This window comes from Bacillus rossius, chromosome 1, assembly GCF_032445375.1.
Source record: "Bacillus rossius redtenbacheri isolate Brsri chromosome 1, Brsri_v3, whole genome shotgun sequence".
Taxonomy (NCBI): Eukaryota; Metazoa; Arthropoda; class Insecta; order Phasmatodea; family Bacillidae; genus Bacillus; species Bacillus rossius.
The window spans coordinates 136,384,086-136,408,142 of record NC_086330.1 but is presented as its reverse complement, the minus strand read 5'-3'; the positions used below and the strand labels follow the sequence as shown (position 1 = coordinate 136,408,142).

The 24,057-nt window shown below is 34.2% G+C and overlaps 1 protein-coding gene across 11 annotated transcripts in view; it reads left to right on the top strand.

Annotated features, from left to right (window-relative positions):
• The first annotated feature begins 506 nt into the window (after positions 1 to 506).
• The window catches only part of LOC134546194 (sodium/hydrogen exchanger 10-like), a 405,401-nt gene continuing 381,850 nt past the window's right edge, over positions 507 to 24,057 (top strand). For 6 of the 11 annotated variants that reach the window (XR_010079098.1, XM_063388786.1, XM_063388787.1 and 3 more), the window contains exon 1: positions 593 to 765. Coding sequence is in view for 7 of the 11 variants with exons in the window: in XM_063388786.1 (XP_063244856.1) it covers positions 672 to 765 (94 nt within the window). In the remaining 4 variants the exon portion in view is untranslated. The other 5 variants (XM_063388788.1, XM_063388794.1, XM_063388793.1 and 2 more) reach the window with 4 other exon arrangements.

The following is a 24,057-nucleotide window of genomic DNA, read 5'->3' as shown; positions in this document are numbered from 1 at the left end:
TGCAAATTTAATTTAAATAATTTGTTTAAATATAATCACGAACAATTAGTTAAAAAGCCCGCCTTAACCTTTTTGATATTATAGAAGATTCTCTCTCATGGTGGTTGGCCGGTTCTTGCACGCTCGGCTCAGGTGGAACATGACAATAAGTCATGCTGTTTCGTGCGTGCAGCCGGCGTTCATCGATTCATAAAACTTTATCACATCAAAAAAATTTGTTACACATCTTTACCATGTAGTCGTGCAGACATAGATAGCTATCTACCCACGGCCCTTAGCAAAGAGCCATATTGTATTTAAACTTAAAAAAAAAAAAAATTGATGCATGCTATAATGAAAGATTTAACAGAACATTGTGTGTGTGTCTATATAATTATATACACTCAAACAATACAAGAACCTCATACACACACATACACACATATATTAATTCGTATTAAAGAAGACAGCAATATTTTATTTACTTACTTTTTTTATTTATGTATTTATGTATTTGAATGATAGCCCAACTGAGTTCTTGTATACGGAGTAGGTACTTGAATACAGAGGTGAGTGTACTATAATTGTGTATACTATGGCTGGCAAACCTGGCTCATGATATTTGGGTGAAAACAATCACAAATAGAGCGTTCGTTTGGTTGGTAGTGTTATGTTGTAAAATTGATTTAAAAATGAAATATTTAAGAATTTTGATTTTACTGTTACTTGTGAATTTATCTTCTGCATTAACGAACGGCACAGAAAACCTGTTAACAATAGTTAATGGTAAGTTTTATTATTTCTGTACTTGTCCGCAACTGTTTTAATGAATATCGTAATTTAATTCAAAGTCTGTTCCGCTAAGTGGTGGAAAGCATATTTTACATATAAATATTACTAAATGATCTATTTAAATTCATATTTAGTTTAGGTGGGTGGCTACAGACCGGGAGAACCGGGAAAATTCAGGGATTTAAAACAAACCAGGGAATACCTGGAAAAGTAAGGCAAATTTTCGAGATAACTTTATTTTTTATTTTTCAATGACCATTTGTTTTAAACTACGTTTGCCCAAAAAATTGACGCACAATTTTTCGTTTACTGCTTTAAAATAAGCAGGATGTATAGTTTTCTATAAAAGATCAATAGCACAAAGTTGGTCAACCTGCATGTATTAAAAAAAAACGTACAATTTCTTGTGGTTTGAACGTGCATTTTCTTGTTGGATAGACCAAAGACGTTGCAAGTTGGATTGATTGTTGGCCTGCGGTTTCAAATATCTGCGGTGGTTGAGAAATCTTAATATGAGTAAAATTACCTATTTGGGAAGCATGCTACTGGAAGGAACTCGTATACGTGACTGGAAGGGAAACATGATATTGAGCAATATTTTGAATGTCCAGCGCGGGAGTTGAATAGGATTTGTGGGAAAGATACAGGCAGGGTCTTTACAAGGAAAAGATATTTCGTACCAACTTAGGCGAGAAAAAAGTACTAGATTTGAAAAAAAAAAGTACTAAATTATAATCTGATCGTTTTAACAATTTAGGAAGTTATTATGACATTGCAACGCTCTAACAATTAATGAATTGAATGTAAACATCAACTGAAATAACACATGCAAAAATAATAAAATAAAATGAAATTTTGAACTTCTCATTTTATCACCAGCATGCATTTGGAGTTGCTGTTTTATAGAAACTATAATGACCCATGTATTAATCTTGCACTTGACAAACATGTAATTAAATTTAATGTTTAGAATTTGCAAAAAATAGTTTTGTTTTTTAAATATTTATGCATTTTACTTGCATTTACTAAACATTATATTTACACATGTTCCAAGTTCCCACTCACAAAATAAACCAAAGGAAGTATTCAGTCATTTTATAGCAGAGCTTGCTAACTTAATCAGTTCTTCTGAAACAATAAAATCTGCAGCTGATGTGTTCTTCGATTTTTCTTTTACCAAAATAAGTGCATTTATCAGTGATGTTTGTAGTTTGTTTCTAACTTTATTTTTGTTCAGTAGGTATTACTGCTGAAAATATTCTTTCAGTTGCTGCGGATGAATGAGGCAGGCATAGCATGGCTTTAATGAACACTGTTAAAGAAGGGAACATTTTGTTTCCTACCGCAGTTTTCATTCCAAAAACTGTATTCCAAAAATCCATAAATTTGTTTTCTTTCTTCAGTGCGTCTACAGTCTTTAATAAACGCCATTCCCTATCCAGGTTTTTGTAATTTTATTCTTCAATAACGTTAGAAAAATGTTTGGCAAGTGGCATTATATTGTGATTGTTGTCTGATTTTGCACTTTTCTGGACTCAGTATTGCTAAACTTTTTAGAACAGAGTCGTTAAAATTTATTTGTTTTAAAACTTGAATGCAAAATTCAACATAGAAGTCTAAACATTTAACTTTCAATTGTGTTACATCACTTGGTGGAACTATGTTCTTGTCTAATCCCGTCAAAATGGCTTCAACTCGCTCCTAAATAAACTTTGCTTATGTCTAAAAACTGGCCATTGTCAGCTGGATTTATTTTTTTGGATTAGTTGAAACATTTTGAGGTTTCATGTATTATTTCATTATTTTAATTTTTTCTCCCACTGATGAAATCAGAACATGACTATATTCAGTACCTTGATAATCTAAATTAAAATTAATTACTGTCAGCAGAATAAAAGCCAGGAACAAAAAGTATGCCTTAATTAATGGGTTTTGTAGTGCTGTCAAAATGGATTTCGCTATTTCAAATCCATCTTGGGCATTTTTACTGAAATACAAAACCAATGCATCCCACTGTTCTACGATTCGCTGCACAACATCATGTATTGATAGCCAACATGTTTTTCCCAGTCTCAGCTAATTGTGAGGTGTCAACTTTAACAGTTCCTGAATTTGTTTGAATTCTGCTAACTTCCTATTTTTAATGAAGTTATAAATATCTTCACATAATTCTTCTAAATTATTTGGCAGTTTGTATTCTTTAAAAGATTTGTGCAATGGGAGTGCATGACTTGATGTAAGTTTTTGGACGTACGCCATTGCTAAGAACTTTTTCTGTTGAAGAAAAACTAATAAATAAAATAAATAAATAAAAATACCCAAAAAAGACAAAAAAAAACACACAAAATTAAGCAAACAATTGCTGTTGTCAACAAGGATATGAACACCACAAAATATTCCGAAACAGGAATATGGTCAACAAACAAAGAAAAACAGAAAAAGTTCTTAGCAATGGCGTACATCCAAAAACTTACATCAAGTTATTTGGCAGTTTCTTACATGCTTTGGTTACACACAAATTAAAACTGTGGCAAATACATCTGGCTACAAATTAATGTTAGTTGAATGATTTAAGACATGCTTGCATACCAGAATGATGCCCCATCATAACAGAGGCATTATCAGCAGCAAACCCTAGTGTGTTAGTCAGAGGCACCTTTAGCTTGTTTAATAATACTATGATAATAGTAATCCTCAGTTTGTTATTAGTTTTGAAAAACCTTTTAAAAGTACAAGGATTAGAACTATCAATAATACAACAATTTCATTTTTTAGAGCTAAATTACTTTTGGAAAATTGGTATGATGTTTATACATCAAATGATGTTAATTTACAATATAATAAATTCCACTCAACTTTTTGCAAATTGTTTGAAGAAGCCTTTCCAAAAAAAGTTGTTAGAGTTAATAACTCCTCTCAAAATAAATGGATAACTACTGGTATTAGAAATTCGTGCAATAGGAAAAAGGAACTCTATATTCTGGCTAAAAATGCAACTGATACCAGTATTAAGACATACTATAAAAGATATTGTATAATTTTGAATAAAGTAATTAAAAAGGCCAAACAGCTTTATTTTGACAGACTTATCAGTAATTCAACTAATAAAGTACTAACTTCGTGGAAATTAATTAGAGCGGAAATGAACCGTGTACAAAATAATTCCACTTCGGTGAAACTAACTGTGAATGATAGAACTGTTCAGGAACCAATTCATGTTGCTAATATTTTTAATTCATACTTTCTTAACGTTGCAAAAAAACTTAATAATAAACCTAAAATAGGCATCCAGCCAAATATAATTCCTCATCACGCTATCAACAAAACAAATAATGAGTTTTTCATAACACCTACTAACATAATAGAGATCTGTAAAATTGTAAAAGCTTTTAAACCTAAAGCATCCTCAGGAATTGATGAAATTTCCATAAAATTATTAAAGCAATGCATTGACATAATTAGTGAACCTCTTACTTTTATCTTTAACTCTTCCATGACATCAGGTATATTTCCTGATAGATTAAAATTTTCTGTGGTGACACCTCTTTATAAAAAAGGTAATAAAGATGAAGTATCTAATTATAGACCTATTAGCCTAATCTCATCTTTTGCAAAAATACTGGAAAAATTAATGAATAATAGATTAACAGATTATCTTGAAAAAAATAATATTTTATCTAAGTCTCAATATGGATTTAGAAGTGGGAAATCTGTTAATGAAGCTTTTTTCAAATTTTCCTCCACTATTCTTAAAGCACTAGATAATAAAGAGAATGTGGCAGGTATTTTTTGTGACTTAGCTAAAGCTTTTGATTGTGTTGACCACAAAATTTTGCTAAATAAACTTCAATTTTATGGTATTAGAAATACTGCGCTCCACTGGTTTACATCTTATTTGTCAAATAGGTATCAACTAGTAAAAACTTCTGATAATAGACATAGTACAGTTCACTCAAATAAAGGGTTAATTAATCTTGGTGTGCCTCAGGGGTCGATCCTGGGACCATTATTATTTTTAATTTATATAAATGATCTTCCTTCTTTTATAACTGATCAGTCTGAAGTAATTTTATTTGCAGATGACACTAGCATATTGTGTCATAACATTAAAAATTCAAGAATTAATTAAAACATTAAATAGTGTATGTGATAAATTAAATCAATGGTTTAGTGCTAATAATCTTACTCTAAATATTGATAAAACAAGTATCTTAAAATTTCACTTACATAAACAGTCTAACCCTGTAGTTCAATTGAATTATAGTGATACTAAAATTACAGAAGCAAATAGTGTTAAATTTTTAGGCTTGCATGTAAACAATACCTTGTGTGGCAAGGAACATATAGTTAAAATGATACCTAAACTATGTTCAGCTTGTTTCGCACTTCAATTGTTATCAGCAACTGTATCTGTTTTTTATTTAAAACAAATATATTTTTCGTTTTTTCATTCTGTAATGTCATATGGGATCATTTTTTGGGCATCATCACCCTATGCTAATGATGTTTTTTTACTACAAAAAAAAATTATTAGAATAATGTCTAATGTTAATCACTATGATTCTTGTAGACCATTGTTTAAGAATCTAAGGATACTTACTATGATGTGTCAGTATATATACTCATTAATTAATTTTGTAGTTAAAAATAATGATAGTTTTGATAATAACAGTGCAATACACACTTATGACACCAGAAATAAATCCGACTTGCATGTGCCAAGTAATAATACATCAAGGTATCAAAAAGGTGCACAGTACTCTGGCATAAAACTTTTCAATGCACTCCCTCATAAACTAAAAGCAATCTCCCATTGCAACCCAAGACTATTTAAAGTTCTACTCAAAAACTATTTATTAGAAAATTCATTTTATACATTAAATGAATATTATAATAATGTTTAGAATAACTTATGATGATTTGTTTGTATATTGATGTATTTATATTTTTGTTTTAATTAGTACTAATTTGATGTGATATTATGATTTAATTAATTTTATTGTTTGTATTGTTCATTTTTGTTGACTTTATTGACATGTTCTATATTCTTTTAAGAATCTGTTGAACGAATTTTAAAATAAAATAAATAAATAAAATAAAATGAGCATGTCAAACAAAGCTGAACTCAATGCATCAGTAACATCACTTATGTTAAGAAACGAATCTTCAAATCTTTTGGTGGAATTGTCATAGTAGCGAACCACCACTGCTAAAGATTTATTTGCAGTTATGTAAGTTGACTCATCAATAATTAAAGAAAAATAATTGTTTTGAAGCTTTTTTTTTGAAATTTTATCCAGTGAATCTACAGCCAAAGCATTTTTTATTAAATAGTTACATTGAGAATTTCCACACTGTATTTTGTTCAAGAGTTCACTATCAGGGGCAATTGTTTTTATCAGAGCTAGAAGTGTGTCCATAATTCTCAAAGGTAAATTATGTTCTGCAACATAAGCACGTAATCCCAATTCTGTCTCTTTAATTTCTTTTATAGTTTGGTATGTGGAGCTAGATTTAAACAATGAGACTATACCTGGTGTGTTTCTTTTTACATCTACATTCTGCTTGTGTTTTGGAGTGTTTGCATGACGTATCCTTAAACTTTTGCTACCATTAATATTGATTTCACAAAATTTGCAATAAGTAGTGTGTTCTTTACTTTTACTCAAACTAATCCAGGGTTTAAGAATGGTATCTGACAACCACTCTTATTTGAATTTTTGCTTGTATGCTTTCGTTATCTTTTTAGAAGAACTATGTAACTCAGAATCAGAGTCATAATCATAACATACATCAATGTGAATGTCTACTTTATCAACATTACCTTTAGAAGTGGTTTCTTGTGAGTGGGAAGAACTGGCTTTAGGATCTTCACGTTTAACAATATGTTTTTGTGCCTCACTAACTGATGCACTACACTTTTCTCTGAGATTCAGAGGCTGATTTATTTTTAGAAAATTTTTCTAACCACTTATCCATTTTAAAATTATTGACACTTACATTGTTAAGTGCAAAATCAAAACATGATTTCTTTTAAAAATTCAATCTCACAATTTTGTACTGGACAATTATTCCCTTATAAATTAAATATTAAACAAAAATATGACGCGAGCGCAGAATTACAACGTACTCTGCTTTGCACTGCCGACCGACTGACCGACTTGAGTTCCTGACCTGACTTGTCGTTGTCAACTGAAAAATTAGGAGCCTGGGAATCCCTTCCACTCCTGTGTGTGAACATGGGAGAAGAGGAAGCAGCAGTACATAGATAGGGGATTCACACAATGCTTATCACCATTAGCTTTCAAAAACTGTTAATATAATCTCTATGACATAGGAACTAAATAGTATTCGGTCAACAAGTGAATACCACACACACATACATTTCATAGTTTTTAAAAATAATTACGCTTAATAATAAAACAAATTGGAATTAATGTAATATTATATTAAAGAAAAAAAGTACTAGATCTGAACGTAAATGTACTAGAACACAAAAACTTATAAAATTACTAGATCTAGTACTAAAGTACTAACTGTGGACACCCTGTAAAGTTACTGGATGTTTGATGAGGAAAGGACTTGAAGAAGAGGCCTCAGAAATTTTTTTTTGCTGGCGGGGGGTGTGGGGGACTCCCTGTCCCCGGGCGGACCAATCAAGTGTATCAATCAATGCAAAAATGTTTATTTGTTTTTACATGAGAGAATTTGTTGTGTGTGTTTCTTTAGCAGTTTCTAATTTATTTTGTTTATAACCTAGCATTGGTTTTGGTGATTCTTGGTCAACTGTTATTCATAATGGCGCTTCACTGTAAACATAAAAAGCTGTGGTTGGTAGTTGTTTTACATTCATGAAAATGGCCCCTACATTCGATTACGGGCCCTCCCAATAAGTCCAAACTAAGCTTTGTTTATAAAATTATTTTACTTTAAAATAACCACAGCAAGTATCTAAATTTATTTCACACACTAGATAAAACTGAAAATAGTTACAGAAAAATAAAATTAGCTGTAAGTGTGTAAAATCTTCGAAAATTTCATTGGATAAAAAAATATTCAATTTTTTTTAATTTGTAAAAAACATTTAAAAATAAACAGGGCTGGGCCTGGGCCCTGGACCCAGGGGTCCACCCAGCTCCACCCAGCTCCACCCTTGTGGGGGCCATGATTCATGACTATTTTTTCATTTTTTCATCGCATCGGTAAACATGTCATCATTCACAGTTAATTCATAATTTAAATATTTACTGTTTGATATCTGTAGGGACAGGTATTTTTATTTACGTTAAATATTTTAATGGAAGAATTAAATTTATTAACTTTAAGGCAATTTATAAATTGGGATTATTATTAAAGTCCAAAATAAAAAAAGGGGGGTTGTCTGTAAAGTTGGTTTACGAATGATATTTTTACGTGATAACGTCATGAGAAAACGATGAAAAATTGCCTTCTTTTTAATTTTCAAATATTATTTACAGTTTTTGCAAATTTAATTTAAATAACACAAGCCGAACGCTTAGGCCGATCGTGCCTCTCTATTGCTTGTACCGTGCTCTCGCTTGCACGCTCGGCTCAGGCTGAACGTGACAATGAGTCATGCTTACTCGTGCGGGCAGCTGGCGTTCATAGATTTATAAGACATTATCACGTCAAAAATTAATTGAAAGTTACATATGGTTCCAAAGTCTGTTTTTAATAGTTTGGAGCCAGGCTTATTTGAGTGTGCTGCACAGGTAATTCTAATAGTTGAGCTACCGTTTAAAAAAAAAAAAAACCCTTCCTGACATGTTTATAAATCATTCTTTAAGAGGGTGTTATGATACTTCAAGTAGTTTACCAGTTATTTACCATTGTAACAGATGTTGAGGTTAAGTTTAATTGTGATATTGTGAGAATGTTTCAGTTAGGTTCTTACCTAGTGCTGTACCCTGGGAGGTGCAAACATCGTTTTCAATTAAGGAGCAAGAAAAGTGCTAAGAAAAAGTATTCATTTATTTTCAACAACATATGATTCACAAACATAATCAATTCACTTGTTCTTTGATTCAATAAATTTGATCTTGCTCTCCATACATTCTCATAAGGCTCTTAAATGCTGTTACATACAGTTTTCATGAAATTAATTACAGGAAATACAAACTTATAACATTTGTTAAATAGAGCCATCTCTATGATTCTAGAAAGAGAATATTTTAAAATGCTTTCAAGACCCTGAAATATTATGCAACTTAATTTAACTTCATTAAAATATTTATCAAAATATTTCTATTATTTAAGAATTAATTCAAAATTTACTAATGCTTGATGGTAACTTGCTTTAAAATCATATAAGGTAAAGGCATCAGTAGCTGACTCATTAAAACTACTTTACGCACATATTTCATCAAGAAATTCATTCTTTCTCTGAAAGTAAGAAATGAAACAATTCTTGAGTTGTGTTAGAGGTATAGGCTACTTAAGCTTTTGAACATTTAAATATTATTTTGTAGTGTTTAGAAAAATAACAAAAAATATTTTTTCTTGGTTTTGAAACATACCAGAAGCTGACATCATTACCTCTAATAGCTGACATTACATGAACCAGTACCTGACATAAATTGCATTTTGTGCTACAGTCAAGTGTAAAAGTAAAAAGAATCAACAAAATTGAAATAATGCTAACTGAATAATTGATATTAAGTACATCAATAAAGTTTTATGAAAACTTCAATTTATGTAAGTTAAAGATTATGGAAACAAACTACAAATAAATGCACAGAGTCCAACTGAACCACATATATTATCAATACCAGAAAATTTAAGTTTTTGATACAATACTAAAAATTGCTTGTTGACTGACATTTCTGTTAAATACTTTAATGTTATTAGTTACTCTTGTAGCATAGAGATTAATCAACCCTGCTGCCTGCCTCTAAGCCAGCCAACCTATTTTTATATGTCCGTCTTATTTTTTGGATGTTTCCTTATTAATCAGTAACATACTTCAGAACGCACTCTTGATCAGGCATCTCCCATTTAGCATAGAGTCATACCAATAAAACCCTTTGCTCTAACAAAATTGCTATGTAACTTTTATTTGAATGTACCTTATTTTATTTGTTACAGAGTTTCCTAGATAACAGTAACAACACTGGTACTGTACATTTGTAACTAGTATAACCATTGTTCATGTTACTCGTTACTTCTTCAGTGGATGCATTCTATGTTGCAAGTTCTGCAGTTTTCCGGCTTGAAGAGGGTTAAGCCTGTCTTTGAAATATTGCATTGGATTCTTTCCTGAAAATAAGCTTAGTCCAGTAGATATCACGGGTGGCACTTCTTCGGGCAGCATAACATTCTGTGACTTCAGCTCGTGGTGGTCGGGGCAGCACCAGCTGCATGGCGAGTAGCTAGTATCTCATTGGCTTTCTGGGGTCCTCATTTTATATCTCCAACGAAGTAATGACTTTTTATTTTTAGATTCTTCAACGCTCTGGTCACCACTTGACCAAGTGACAGTTCAGTTCAGTCTCACAGGGATTCCCCTGGTTTTTCTTTTGTAACCTGGCTCTCATAGGTGTTAGCCCTTCTGTCCAAGTGACATCTGTGTTCCAACCTTTTGTCGTAACCCTCCACCAGTCCTCCCAAATATGCGCCCTTTAGGGTAGGTTGGGCGTAGGCTTACAGATCAATTTTATACATTCCAGAACAAGTAATATTAAGACAAGTGACAGTGACATCAGGCCAAAAGCAGGTAGCTAATTTCTGAAACTTGTGGCTTGCCCGCATGGCACTGGTAAAAAGGGAGCAGATGGTCTGCCCCCAGGCGCCAAAGGAATGTGGGTGGCCTGTCTCCAGGTGGCAAAACCTGGCTCAAACTTAAGTCACGTACCTAAAGATTATGGAGAAAGTTACCCACGTAAAAATTTTTGGTTAGCTGCATTCAAAATCTTGAAATATTGTTTGAACAATTGGTTATAAATTACAAATATAAGTAGCTAAGTTAACATAACCAACCATTCTCATAATTTTACACAAATTTTAATGTATTGTACCTAACCTAAAACAAACACTCTTCATTATGATAAATTACTGTTAAACTACTTGAAGTATCACAGTGACCTCTTAGATATTGATTGGAAAACATGTCAGAACATAAATAAAATATTTTTACAAAAAAGTGGCTCATCTTTATAATTACTGTGTCTTATTCAGGTAATTTCATTGACTGCAACAATTAAATTTGGTTAAGTGCATAGTAATATCATACTGTATTTATTCTCAATGAGTTTTACATGGATAAACAGCTAGATACATATATCACATTAATAGTGTCCTACATTTAAAATTAAGTTCAAACTTTATTTACCTACTTGTTTGTCTGTTCAATACTTTGATTTTGAAAAAAAAGAATGCTGATTAATTTTTTAAAGTGAAGTAGGTAGCTTAACACTGCAAAATCAGGGTCAGGGAAAACCTGAAAAAGTAAATGGCCCATGACCCAACAAAGTATAGGGCCGCCAATGAAAAAAAAAAAGCTATATTGTGACAAGAAGCAAAAGAACCTGCGCAGATCCCAAGGTCTCTGGGTGATCACGTGACAAGAGCTTTGAGGAGGGGAGGGGATTAATAACGCAGCCACTTGCTGGCTGATAACACTGATTGTGCTCGGCTGTCTGGCAGTCATAATTACACGAACCAATCTACGCTATGGCTTCTACGTTGGGATTTAAATCACGTATTGTAGAGGGTCCTTCTATACAAAATGGGCCACACTTTATGGCGACAGTTTCTTATGTAGGGCTCCTACTTCAGCTAAAGGCCTGTGCTTTGATAAATGTCAAGTTTATGTATGTGCTGTTCCTTCTAGGCCACAGTTAGGTATTTAATTATGTGCAGTTACTATCAGCTTGACTGCTGTTAACACATAGATAGGTATGGATACAGTTGGTGATAGGTAGATTACAATACCATACTAAAGACAATGTAATTTTAATTATTTATTAATAAAATTCAAAATATCTCAGATTTATCTTAAAAAAAAAAAAAAAAAATTATTTATTACTTCCAAAAATCCTAACATTCTTGGCATTGAAGAACACATATATATTAAAAAATGTCTGGAGTGACGATGCGCACATTCAATAACTAATCATGTGTCTTTTCTGTTCGGGTTCGAAAATCTCATACACAAATTTAGTTTATAATTAGGGTTTACATTGGTTTTTACCTTGGCTAGATAAAATAACTTAAGTCGGTAGAGCTCTGATGCTCTCTCTTCCAGACCACTGGGTGATTACAGTTGTGTGTTAAAATAATGTGTCAAATTAAGTTCACGTAGTTAATTTTTTTACAATAGTTCAATTTATTAATGTTTCTCTTGGAATTAAGCCGCAGAATAACGAGGTATGGATGGGATACGTGATTCGTACTAGCGAAATGGAGTAACAGACTCAGTCATTTCTTACTCGCATATTCTTTTCATTCCTAATAACTTTATCCTTTTGGATAAAGCCCTTATAATACTCACTTATGTTCTAACAATACATTTCTATCATCCTTTAGTGCGGATGCCTATTTGTGCTAGCTATTTTTCAGGATAATATTACGTCGACGTCTTGTATGTGATCATCCATTAATAGGCCATTACATTCTCTCAAAACCTTCTTAATTTAAGTCAGCTTAACAATGCGTGCCAGATTTAAAAATACGGCTCCTGATTGGCCGAGAACTAAAGACAGTTACATTATTTTAAATCAAACACATCAAATCCGCGCACAACAATAGCACGGAACACAAAATCTTACATAAAATTTGAATAAATAAATATAGGAATAACATTTTTCTTTAAATAAAAACGGTGTCAAATTAACATTTTACAGTTTAAATGTCAATTGCTCCTAGAGGGGTCCTTTCAATTGTTAGTCTACAACGTTTGTTTTTGTCCATAGAGTTTCAATCACATAGATAAACACATAAAATATAAATAGTTTTCAAATAATAAAATTATATACATGGATCACATAAATATAAATTAAAATAAATAATTATGTAATCGGGGCTGAAACATACATAGTTGCAGTACAGTATTAAATCTGGCACAGCACTGTGGGGACAAGCTCGGGAGATAGTCTACAATGTTTCAACACATTTCAGTGTTAACAAAAAACCTTGTTTAAATTGACTGACAATGTCCCTGAAACCAGTGCTGCAACAGGTGTCTCAATATTGACTGTTAATGAATTTTAGCATAGGGTAAGGCAAATAGTAAAATCATTTTAATTTTTTCGACACCGATGGGTATGAAAACAGAGCACAGGAAAATAATCAAAGTAGATGATTATACATGTGGTCAGGTTTGGCTGATTTAAACCACATTGGTTTAAACCATGGTTTAAAACCAAGTGGTTTTTATAAAAACACAATTTTTTTTAAAAATCATGTATATTTAAATCAAATTATAATGAAAGTTTAATTACACTGTAATAACAGAAATAGTTTGCTCATTAATGTTTCTTGTGATTTACAAGAACAAAAAATTATATACTAATCAAATCCTTATTTAAATTATCTGAATAAGTTGTAAATTATACCCAGCTAAATACTCCTCTAAAATTAAATTAATCAGTGCAGTGTAGTCAAAGTGTAAAAAAGAGGAAATAAATAAATTTATTATATAAATTTTTTTTCCTATTCCAAGGGAAAAATCTCTGACTATACTATAAATCCCCATTCTGTGGGAAATACCCATTCTATGGAGAATAAGCCTATAATAATACAGAAATACCATTTCTGTAGTTCAGTCCCAGTCAGACATGATTTGCTGGACTTCAGTTCTCTGATGTTATGACTTGCCTGGTTCAACATGAGTGTCAGAAAGCTGGATGATGTATGGCTTTCATTTGAACATGCTGAGAACCAAAGTAAATAATATAATAAAAAAAACAGGTTTACACAAAAGACCTAGTTTAAACAAAAAAAAAACCAGGTTGTGGTTTTTTTATAAAAAAAATTTCCCCCCAACTTTGCATGTTGTGATGTGCGGCAAAAAAATTCACGATTTGTATACCGTTATAAAGGGCAACCTTAATTAAATATATGTATGTCATGTTTATTTTAATATTGTTTAATATCATTGATGTATTAGTTATAATTTGTGTAGTATCATCAATCTCTATGGTTGTTTAAAATTTATAATCAATGCTGTTGTCTAGTACGATATTTTTTTTTTTTTATCTTTGTAAAAAGAATGGAGAACTAATAAGAATGTTTGGCAGAGCCATTAGCTTGTGAAAGGGATTTTATGAATAAATGTCAAGTCTGAGGTCAGCAATATTAAATGTTCGTAAGTTACTGAAGTTGCATCATAAAACTATTTAGTAGAATTATAGAAATATGCTATAAAATTACTTCAGTATTTTGAGTGAACTCTCAAGATTACTATATACTATTGTCGTGGATGGATTCATCTATGTCGGTACGATTGATTTGTCGCGCTAAAGAAGAAACTACCGACTTTACAAGTGAATTAATCGTGCGATTATACATACCAAGAGACACACTATTAAAATTTGATCTACCTTAACATGAGAGTCTTTGAGAACTGATGTTGTGCGTGTAATCACTTCAAGAGCCGCACCTTTACCATTCTATGAATCAAAGGAAGAGTCTCCGAAACCAGCAGCAGTCCTTCGAAAACTACGACCACCAACCTATAGAAGCCGGATTCGAGCATCATCCGTGTTAAAGATCATCAAACTGTGATAGACGACGCGACTTACGTTGATTTTTGGTGACGTTGGCGATTAGATTGTCCGAAACGAATATACAGACTTCGGTATTGATATGCGGTAAGTGCAACATGTAAATACCAGAAGATGGAACAGGTTCGAGGTTCTAACCCCTGGAATATCAAGAGGAAACTACGACCGATACAGAGACTATAACGTCAACGATTGTGCGAACGCTGGACATTCTTGAACTAGAGATTATTTTTTTTCCATAATCCTGAAGTAATATTGAAAGATATGAACTAAGTAAGTAATTAATTTTAAGTCTAGAGTCTTGTTAATATTGAGTTCAAATTATAAATAAGCCTAACTTCTCGAACTTTAATAATTTAATAATTTGTTAAAGTAAAGAACCTAGCTTCTAAAATTTGCCCACGAATACCCTATACCCTGCTCTTTAACTAGTCGATGGCAGATATAATTATATCTATAGGAATATTTTACCGACTGAGTTTAAAATGTTCAAATAGTTATTTAGATAAACAAATGTCAACAAATTACTCGTTACAGTGGGACTCGTTACACCGTTAGAAAATTGGTTCCCCACACTAAATAAGTTGATCAAGGCTTTGCAAGAAGACAGAGTTATGAAATGTGGCAGGGATTACTTGCTAAACTTGTTGAAGAAGTTAGGATTCTGCTGGAAAAAGTGTCAGTCAAAGAGAAAGATTTTTATTGAAAAGCCATAAATAGCTGTTGGGAGAGGGTACTATCCTGAACAAAAACGTGAATTTCTTAAGGCTGGCAGAACCGTAGTTTATGTTGACTAAACTTATGTTAATGCTACACACAGCGTAAATTCTTGTTGGCAGTCAGATAAAGAAATAAGCATCACAGATTAATTATTGTGAATTCAGGTGGAGAATAAGGCTTTGTTCTGAACGCTTTATTTATTTTTTAGTCAAATCAGAAATCTAGACTGCCATGAGAATATGGAATTTGAAAACTTTTCAATGTGGGTTAAAAGTAAATTACTGCCCAATTTACCTGAAAAATGTGTTGTAGTACTGGACAATGGCAGTTATAATGCACAACTGAACAAAAAACCTACATCATGAGTCCTAATACAAGACATCCAAAACTGGCTGAGAGACAACACTATACAGTAAACTCCCTATTATCCGCGGGCGGATGATCCGCGTTGCGGATTATCGGCGCATGCTACGAAAAATTACAGCACATATGTAATCTGTATTTTATTACAAGTCAGCAAATTTGAACTCTACTGACGAGTGTATTGTGCAGTATACAGTAAAACACCACAGGCCTTCTTGGAACTCACGCAGTAGGCTGGCATGCGTTGCTTGTGCCGTTAATTTGTAAATTCGACACAATATATTTTAAATTTTTATTATGATTTTAAATTTTTGTGTAGAAATTTTATTTGCCCTACTATAGTGTAATTTTAATTTGTTAGTCCGGTGTACTCCTCTGAGTTAAACTTTGTCTCAGTGCTCTGGAGCCCCTTTCCCATCGGCGTATCGGATATTCTGCTGGCCTAATCACTGACTGGCAGACCGCTTACCATTTCCCCCGCCTTCAGTCACGCCTCAAGCCTGTAATATCATTTCCCTTCGTGATCCTAACTGCATGGCAAGGCTGTAGCTTGCAGGCGACCAGTTCGCAGAGACGAGCTGAGATTCGCCCTTTTCATCACGTCGTAGTGTTATATTCGCCCCTCTGTAGCCACGACGGGGCGTAGTTTCCCATCAGCGTTGCATTTTACCCCCACCTCCCCCCCTTCTCAGTTCCAAGTAAGACCAATGACCGGTCGTAACCCCCTGGACACCGGTGACCGTTTCCAAGGTCTCTTCGCAAAACGAGTGCGCCAAAACTGATCACGAGCGCTTCCTAGCGGCCAATTCGCGAACTTCTCCGCTTGCCTACCCTCTAGGGCGCCAGAGAGCAGCACCTGCTTTGCCTTGAGTTATATGGACGCCGTGGTCGAGTCGATTGTTTTCAACTCAGACCTGCTTCGACAGAGTTCGCTACGGTCGCCCAGTGTGGCCAACTTCAAAACTCCTGCTAGAGTTTTTTTCCGCCCGCGTTCGGGCAAGTTCGGTATTTTTCGGCGGGCAAGACACCCCCCCCTTCCACCTGTTAGATCCGGGGGGCACTTTTTAATTACGAGACGCCGTTTACCGCGAGACAGATCAACTCGCGTCGCGGCTGCAGACAGTCCTCCATCGAGTATTGGCGAATCGGGTAGATTTCATCCGACCGTTAACGAATATGTAGTCGCCTTGTATAAGGGATGCTATCCCTCAAGTCCATTTTAGTAGATTAGTCTGTCTGCATAGTTTAGTTATTTGCCTTAGAAATTTTTCTCTTTGAAATTTATTATTATGAAGAAATCATCCGCGTCCTGCCGCGCAATTCGCGAGCTCCCGAGCCTGGCTGACTCCACGACTGCAGCGTGCTGGGCAACTCCCCTGTTTTGGTGAGTGATAATTCGCGAACCCTCCTTTTTCCCTTTAAATTTTTTTTTCCGGGCATTTTCTGCCCCATAGACTGCCTGTATACCAGTTCTAATCAGTTTTGATTTGGACTGTTGCAGACAGGGTTCGATGACCGGGAGAGATTGATGCTCTCATCTCGTGGCCTCCCCCCCTTCCCTGTTCCGTGGGAAGAAACATTAGAAGAAACTTTTCTACCACCCGACGTGATTGTTTGAAGACCCCGGGTGGTAATGTAATTTCAACATTTCCCCTTTACCTAGCGACGTACTATCTCAGCCGGATGACCAACCCACCAGCGACCAGTGATTTTCTCAAGAAAATGTAAAACGAATAGAACTAATTATCAATTTAATCATGGGATCCATCCACTCATAATGCAAATGTTTATATTTCAAACTAAGAATGTAAATTAGTTTAAGTAAGCGCTGGCCAGCCCCAATTTCGTGTTCCCTTTGTTAATCTTGGAAAATTGCTAAATCTTTTGTATGTATGTTCAAATAATTGAAACATGATATTCATCAGGGCAAATAAAACAGGGAAACTATAGATCAAGTTAATCGTGTAGTTTTTATTTTATTGATTATAACGATCCCCCAACTTCCCCTTTGCTTGTTACAGGAAGTTCCTAAATTGTGTTTGTTCCCACCTCGTGTCGCCTCTGGTAAATCATTTCATTTAACGTATTTTTGTTCCAGCTTGTTTCCAAGGCTCTTTTAATTAATTCCAAACAATTCTATTTTAAGGCACGAGGGGTGTTACATGCTATTTTTGTCTCTGTCGCACTTTGTTTCTAGTCGTACGGTTGAGCATTTATATGTTTACATTACTGAAATGTATTGTATGTCAATTATTCAGTAAAATACTAACATTTTAGCATCATTTAAAATTTTGTATTGTTGATTGTAACTTTTACTGTACATAAATGTTTATACTTTTAAGTTGAAATTAATGTTTCCTTTTTTGTTTCCCATTTTCGGCTCTTTTGCGGATTATCCGCGATTTTCACTATCCGCGGTGGCCCTGCCACTTAATTTCGCGGATAATCGGGAGTGTACTGTATCATTCTTTTCAACAATGATGAAAGTGAGTCTTTTGCTTTTAGTAAAAAGTGCTCCAGTAACAAAACAATTTCAAATAGATGCATTAATCACAGAATGTGGCCTGATGTTATTCGCCTGCCTCCATACCAGCTGATTTGAACCCGATTGAGCTGGTTTAGGCAGAAATCATAAACCAAATCCGGGAAGCAATCTCTTCATCGCTAGATGATAAAAGAAAATTATGCGAGGAGTTTTTGAGCAGCTATTCTGTGGACAAATGGAAAGAGTGTTGCAAGCACGTTGTCACCACTCACCACCTCCGACTAGCTCAAATTAGGTAATGAGGAACATACAGGTTGCAGGTCATGAAGAAAGAAGAAATTTAGACACAATGTTCTATGTATTACCTGTTTTTTTAATTCACGGAAAAAATCACACTATATTACGTACAACATAACACACAAAAAAAGTTAAACTGTACCTCAAAAAATATATAAAACACTGAGCCATCGCCCGGCCACGGCCTGCTCGGCCCGCAGCCCGACCACGACCGCTCGGCCTGGTGCTCGGACAATGACTGACCTTACAGCCTTCCTTCCCTTTGTGCGGGCAGTGTCCTGGGCTCGCTGATGTCATTTTCAGCCAATCACGGCACATGGCAACAGAGGCTTAACGAAATGCTTTCTTCTGTTCCCACGATGCAGCGATTTTGTATCTTTCTCGCACTCCCGTGACCGTGACTCACACGCCTAGCGTGTGAAACAAAGCCTTGGTCGTGGCAAAAACGAAGGAAAATCACTTCAGCATGCCTTCCCACACAAAGAAGCCAGCAAAAAAAAAACTTCAAAAAATAAAAACTGCAAACCCGGAGAATTACGTCCACAAAAACTTTGAAGAAAAAAAAAAACTTTACATCATTTGAAAACCTAACCTGAAATATGACTAAAAATTTATAACAAATTATTATTACTGTATTGCATGAGGAAGGCTGTAATCTGGGTTGTTACAATGTGAAAATACCGTATGGGACTATGTGAAAAAGTAAAGGAAGAATTGACATTGAAATTTATAAAATAATAATAATAAATTTCAGAGTTTCAAGTGACAGGGACATTGCAAGCGATACAGACAATGGGGAAAGCAGTCTGTGATTCGGAATAGGTGAGTATTTTAATTGTTTGCTACCTTTTTTTAAACTTGTTTATGCCCAGTTGTAATTTTCTATGCCTGTTTTAATGTTTTGAAGAGGGACATTCATGTATAATGGATTCTAAACCACTTCTGTATAATCTCGGCACAAATATAATTTTTTTAGATATCTATGTCGAAAATTAAACTCGTTACAATTAAGTTTCTTCAGACATGCATTTGAATGATCTTTTAAATTTAGATACATATTAAAAGTTTAAATTATTTGTGGTCTAAACAATGAATCGATACATAAATTTTAATAAAAAACCATCATAATATTAAACAAAAAAAATTAAAATAAAAGAACACTATGCCATTAGGGCCATATAGTGTTTCAACTGACTCCATCCAATCTAGAAAACTAGTTTCTAAATTCAGGGACACGATTAAGTGGCAAGTCTGGTCAAATGATGAAATAAGTGGTGCACATGTTACGCCATTGCTGATCATGTAAGATGTGACGGTTCGGTTTTAGCCCAGGAAATGAAGGGAAAAAATGTATAAATGTCGGGAAAAATTAGAGACAAGCTGAACTTTTGGCAGGTGTTAGGACCCAAAAAGAGGTGTATTTTCCCAAAAGTCCCCACCCCTCCCCTCTGTGCTTCCCCCCCTACCCACCCTTAAACATCCGATTTGCAAGCATTTGGATTACCCTTCATATCTCCGTTGTTATTTATTGCAGTCAAATTTTCTATATATCGTTTTATTTCTTATATTATTATCTACAATAAAGTTGTATATAGTTTTGTTCTAAGATTAGCAGTTAACTAGATATTAGCTTAGGAATGTCAAGTTTTACAATTTTATGTTAAGTTTGTTAAGAATATTAAAGTTTAAAATTTTAATTTGGGACAATTTCACGAAACACTTAAGATAAAAAGTGTAGAATGATTCTTTAGCTTTCCAACGGTATTAATTTTTAATATTTTGGATGAAGATAACATGAAGTAGAGGGCCGTAAGTAAACCAAGAACTCACCTCTCGCAACCCGGACTTAAAAGCAATCTGCCGTACCCTATTCAAGCTCGCTCAGCTGGCCTTAAACGTTACTTGTAATTCTTCCTATTTATTCTAAATAAATTATATATGCAATTTTAGTTCAGAATACAAAAACAAAGTTGGTTTAATTTTTATATTATTTTTGCCAGTTTTGGTTCGGGGGGGCTTCAACCCTAACCCACATAGGATCGTTCAATTATCCACCACCTATGGACCCGCCGTGTTCCGGACTGGCAACAACCGGCAGCTGTGAACTAAAATACATGACTGCTTATTCACAGTATGTGATAAAGAGCAATCAGTATAATCCACAGCATCACGGACCACCCACCCACCCACTTCAAGCTGTTGTGACATTTACTGAATTATTCACTTCTTTATGTGCATTTTTCACTTCCAAACTTTGATATTATTTACACATCATGCTATTTAATTTGTATAGAAAATCTCTACTTACAACAAAAGTACTTCAATGTATTTTACAAACAGATCTATTCATAACGTTTTCGACTCAACGCCTACATACATAATTATACATCATCAATTGCATCTTCATCTTCATCTATGGCTGTTGCATTGTTACACGAAAGACCATTGCAGTGTTCACACATAGCTCAGCAATGTAAACCTGTCTTTCGACATCCACAATAGTTCCCACATGCAGATTTACATGAACATGACACTATGTGCAACAGATTGTTTGGTGCAAAAGGTTTAGATGTGGTTATTGGCTTACGTACGTTTCTCTCGCCTCCAGCTTCTCTTACACACTTATCCAAACTAATAAATGGAAGAGCCATGACATATGTTGAGTCACTTTTTCCCCTTCTGCTGTTAATGAGGTTCATGAAACCATTCCATCCTGGTTGGACATTCATTCCAGAAAGCCAAATAGAGTTTAGAGTAAACATGGTTGCTACTGTGAAGTCTGAATTTTTCAGCTCAGCTTTTAATCCGTTGTAGTCTTTCACAGTAATGCTACTAAGTCCGTTGTGGGCTTTTTTCTTTGGATAAGATCGTATCCTAATGCATTCTGGATTAAATGTTCCAGAAGATTTCCTTGCAACCTTTACTTGAGTTTCAACACTAGAATCTGGGGTAATAGTTTGGACCCCGCCCATTGCATGAAACGTGTTCACGCCATCCAGTGTTCGAACATTGACATCAGCATTATCAAAATCATGCTGTATGAAAGCATCTTCATTGACATTTAGTGATCCTGAATTTATGAGAGTATTAATTTACACGGAAGCTTCGTAATTGGAAGCACAAATAACCGTAGAATATAGCATGTTGATAAGATGCTTAGATCCATATAAACGATGTAGTTTCAGAGCTAAGCCAATGTGAAGTGGTAACAAAAATGATCTGGGTCTTACAGCTGATATAATAGCATGGTTTATGACTACACATTTTTTGTCTACCATTTCAAACTCTGAAACGTTTTTTTTTCTTTTTCGTAACTCTTTGTGTGAAAGCTGCTAATGTATTTGGTATGAAATGTTCTCCTCCACATGTAATGTCATTGGTACCTGGATATGTTTCATGATCATATGCCTTCTTTTGAATATCTTCTTTAATGATGTCAGCTGCAGCCCATACAATCCTAAGTTTTTCCGTTTCTAGGTTCCTATCTCTTTCTTTGTACCAGGTCTCAATAATTTTACGGACAGTATCAGACAAACGCACAATGTTCTTTCTACCTGAAACATTAGATACCATAATCCGTTCTTTAAAGTGTTCTAGAAGAAGATTTTTCAGGTGTTTGTCGGAATATGTATCATTTTTCCCTGAAATGCATGCCATTATATCTTGCAACTCTTGAATTGAATATTGGCATTCATCGTTTTGTTCAATGTAACTGCATAACATTAAAAAATATTCTTTATCCGTCATCGGTCTGCCTACAAATCCTTCACTTGGGTTTGTCTTTGAAAAAGTGTCATGACAGTTTTTATGGTATCGTGCTTCTGGGGCTACAAGGTCACTTACATTTAAAATGCGTGCTTTCACTTGATCTCCCCATTCATCGCTCCGATATTCACATCTCTGCAACAAACTATCTTTAATTTCTAATGTTTCTACCATACAAACTTTTTTCCTACGATACAAAGCAATCTTAGAATCGACAATTGCCTCTTCCCCACAAAAAAATGCAATCTTTTTTGTAGTCAAAATTATTTCCTACACTTCGCAAAACAGGCGATAATGTTGAAGGAATACATACAGCAGGACTTAGTGATGATGTAGTTGCAGCTTTAATACGTGATGGTCTCGTATAGTTATGCCTACACGATTTGTGTACTCGAACACTTTATTTTCCTTTCAAGTTCTCGTGGAGCCCATCCTTTCGTAGAATGCTTGCTTCTGTTATTGTCTTCAACCCTTTTGTAACAACAACAGTATCTCCTTCCGTATCTTTACCGCATAGAATACAAAGTAAACTTAAATGTTCCATTTAAATTTTGGTTAGTATGAATTATTGTTATAACATGGTAGGTAGATTCAATCCTGAAACATACGAAGACGTAATTACTCATCACTTAGAAAGTTGTTGATTTGCAATTGTCGAATAGTAAAAAGTTACCATATACTGACAAATGCGCATTTTAATAGTATACTTATTTACTTAAAATGTAAGTTTCTGAAGAACCATAAAAACATTACGATAAATAGTCACGATGTTGAATTGAATCAGTTTATAATAACATTTTTTAAAATATTTTACTACAAATCTCACACAAATATGCAAAAAATATTTAAGTTATATGATGTATTAATTTCCTGAACTTCAAAAAACAGTGTATTGACACACACATCAATAGGCCTAACGGAGTTTGATATTTGTGTTGCAATAGAAATCACATTTACGTGACACAAATTTAAAAAGTAAGAAAACTGCAATAAAGCCGACATATAGTCTTCTGTGTACAAATATTTTATAAGATGTCCTGGTGGATCTTAAGACGTGAAGCATCTACAATCGATGCTAATATGCGAATGAAGCAGGACCGGAGTGCTAGGGTGGAGGTTAGCACAAGGCTCCGAAGAAGGGGAAAAAAATCGACAGCCGAACATGCAGTGGTACAAATTAAAAAAAAAGGAGTGGTCCTATCCGGGAACCAACCCCAAATCGTCTTGGTAGGAGAACAGCACTATAACCACTGAATAGCAACAGCCCACGGGAAGAAGTGGTTTTTTATTATTAAAATATTACTTAGCTTTTGTTATTGAAAACATTCTTACCTTCTTAGATTTGCGAGAAGCTGTTGCAAAATTTCTTCAGTTATCAAAAATTAACACCGTACTTTCTAGTACTTCACGTTATTATGTGACGTAGAGTAAGCGGAAGTTTTAGAAACTCACGCACATACACGCTAGAACGTTACCGCACGCTTCAAAACCACTCCAAGAACTAGTCTCTGGAAGATGGGCTACTCAAGGCAGTAAACATGTCTTAAGAAATTGATGGTCGGGGGTGGTTAGGGACATACTCAAAACGCCAGCTCCCTCGCTCTTGATAGTAAGCCTGTTGTTTAGCCTCCTGAAGCCACCCACTGCAGCACGCACCAAGGGTAGAACAAAATGCAGCGCCTTCCTCGCATAATCTAGTGTTATACACATGTTATCATCATCCAAAATATGAAAAATTAATACCGTTGGAAAGCTAAAGAATCATTCTACACTTTTTATCTTAAGTGTTTCGTGAAATTGTCCCAAATTAAAATTTTAAACTTTAATATTCTTAACAAACTTAACATAAAATTGTAAAAATTGACATTCCTCAGCTAATATATAGTTAACTGCTAATCTTAGAACAAAACTATA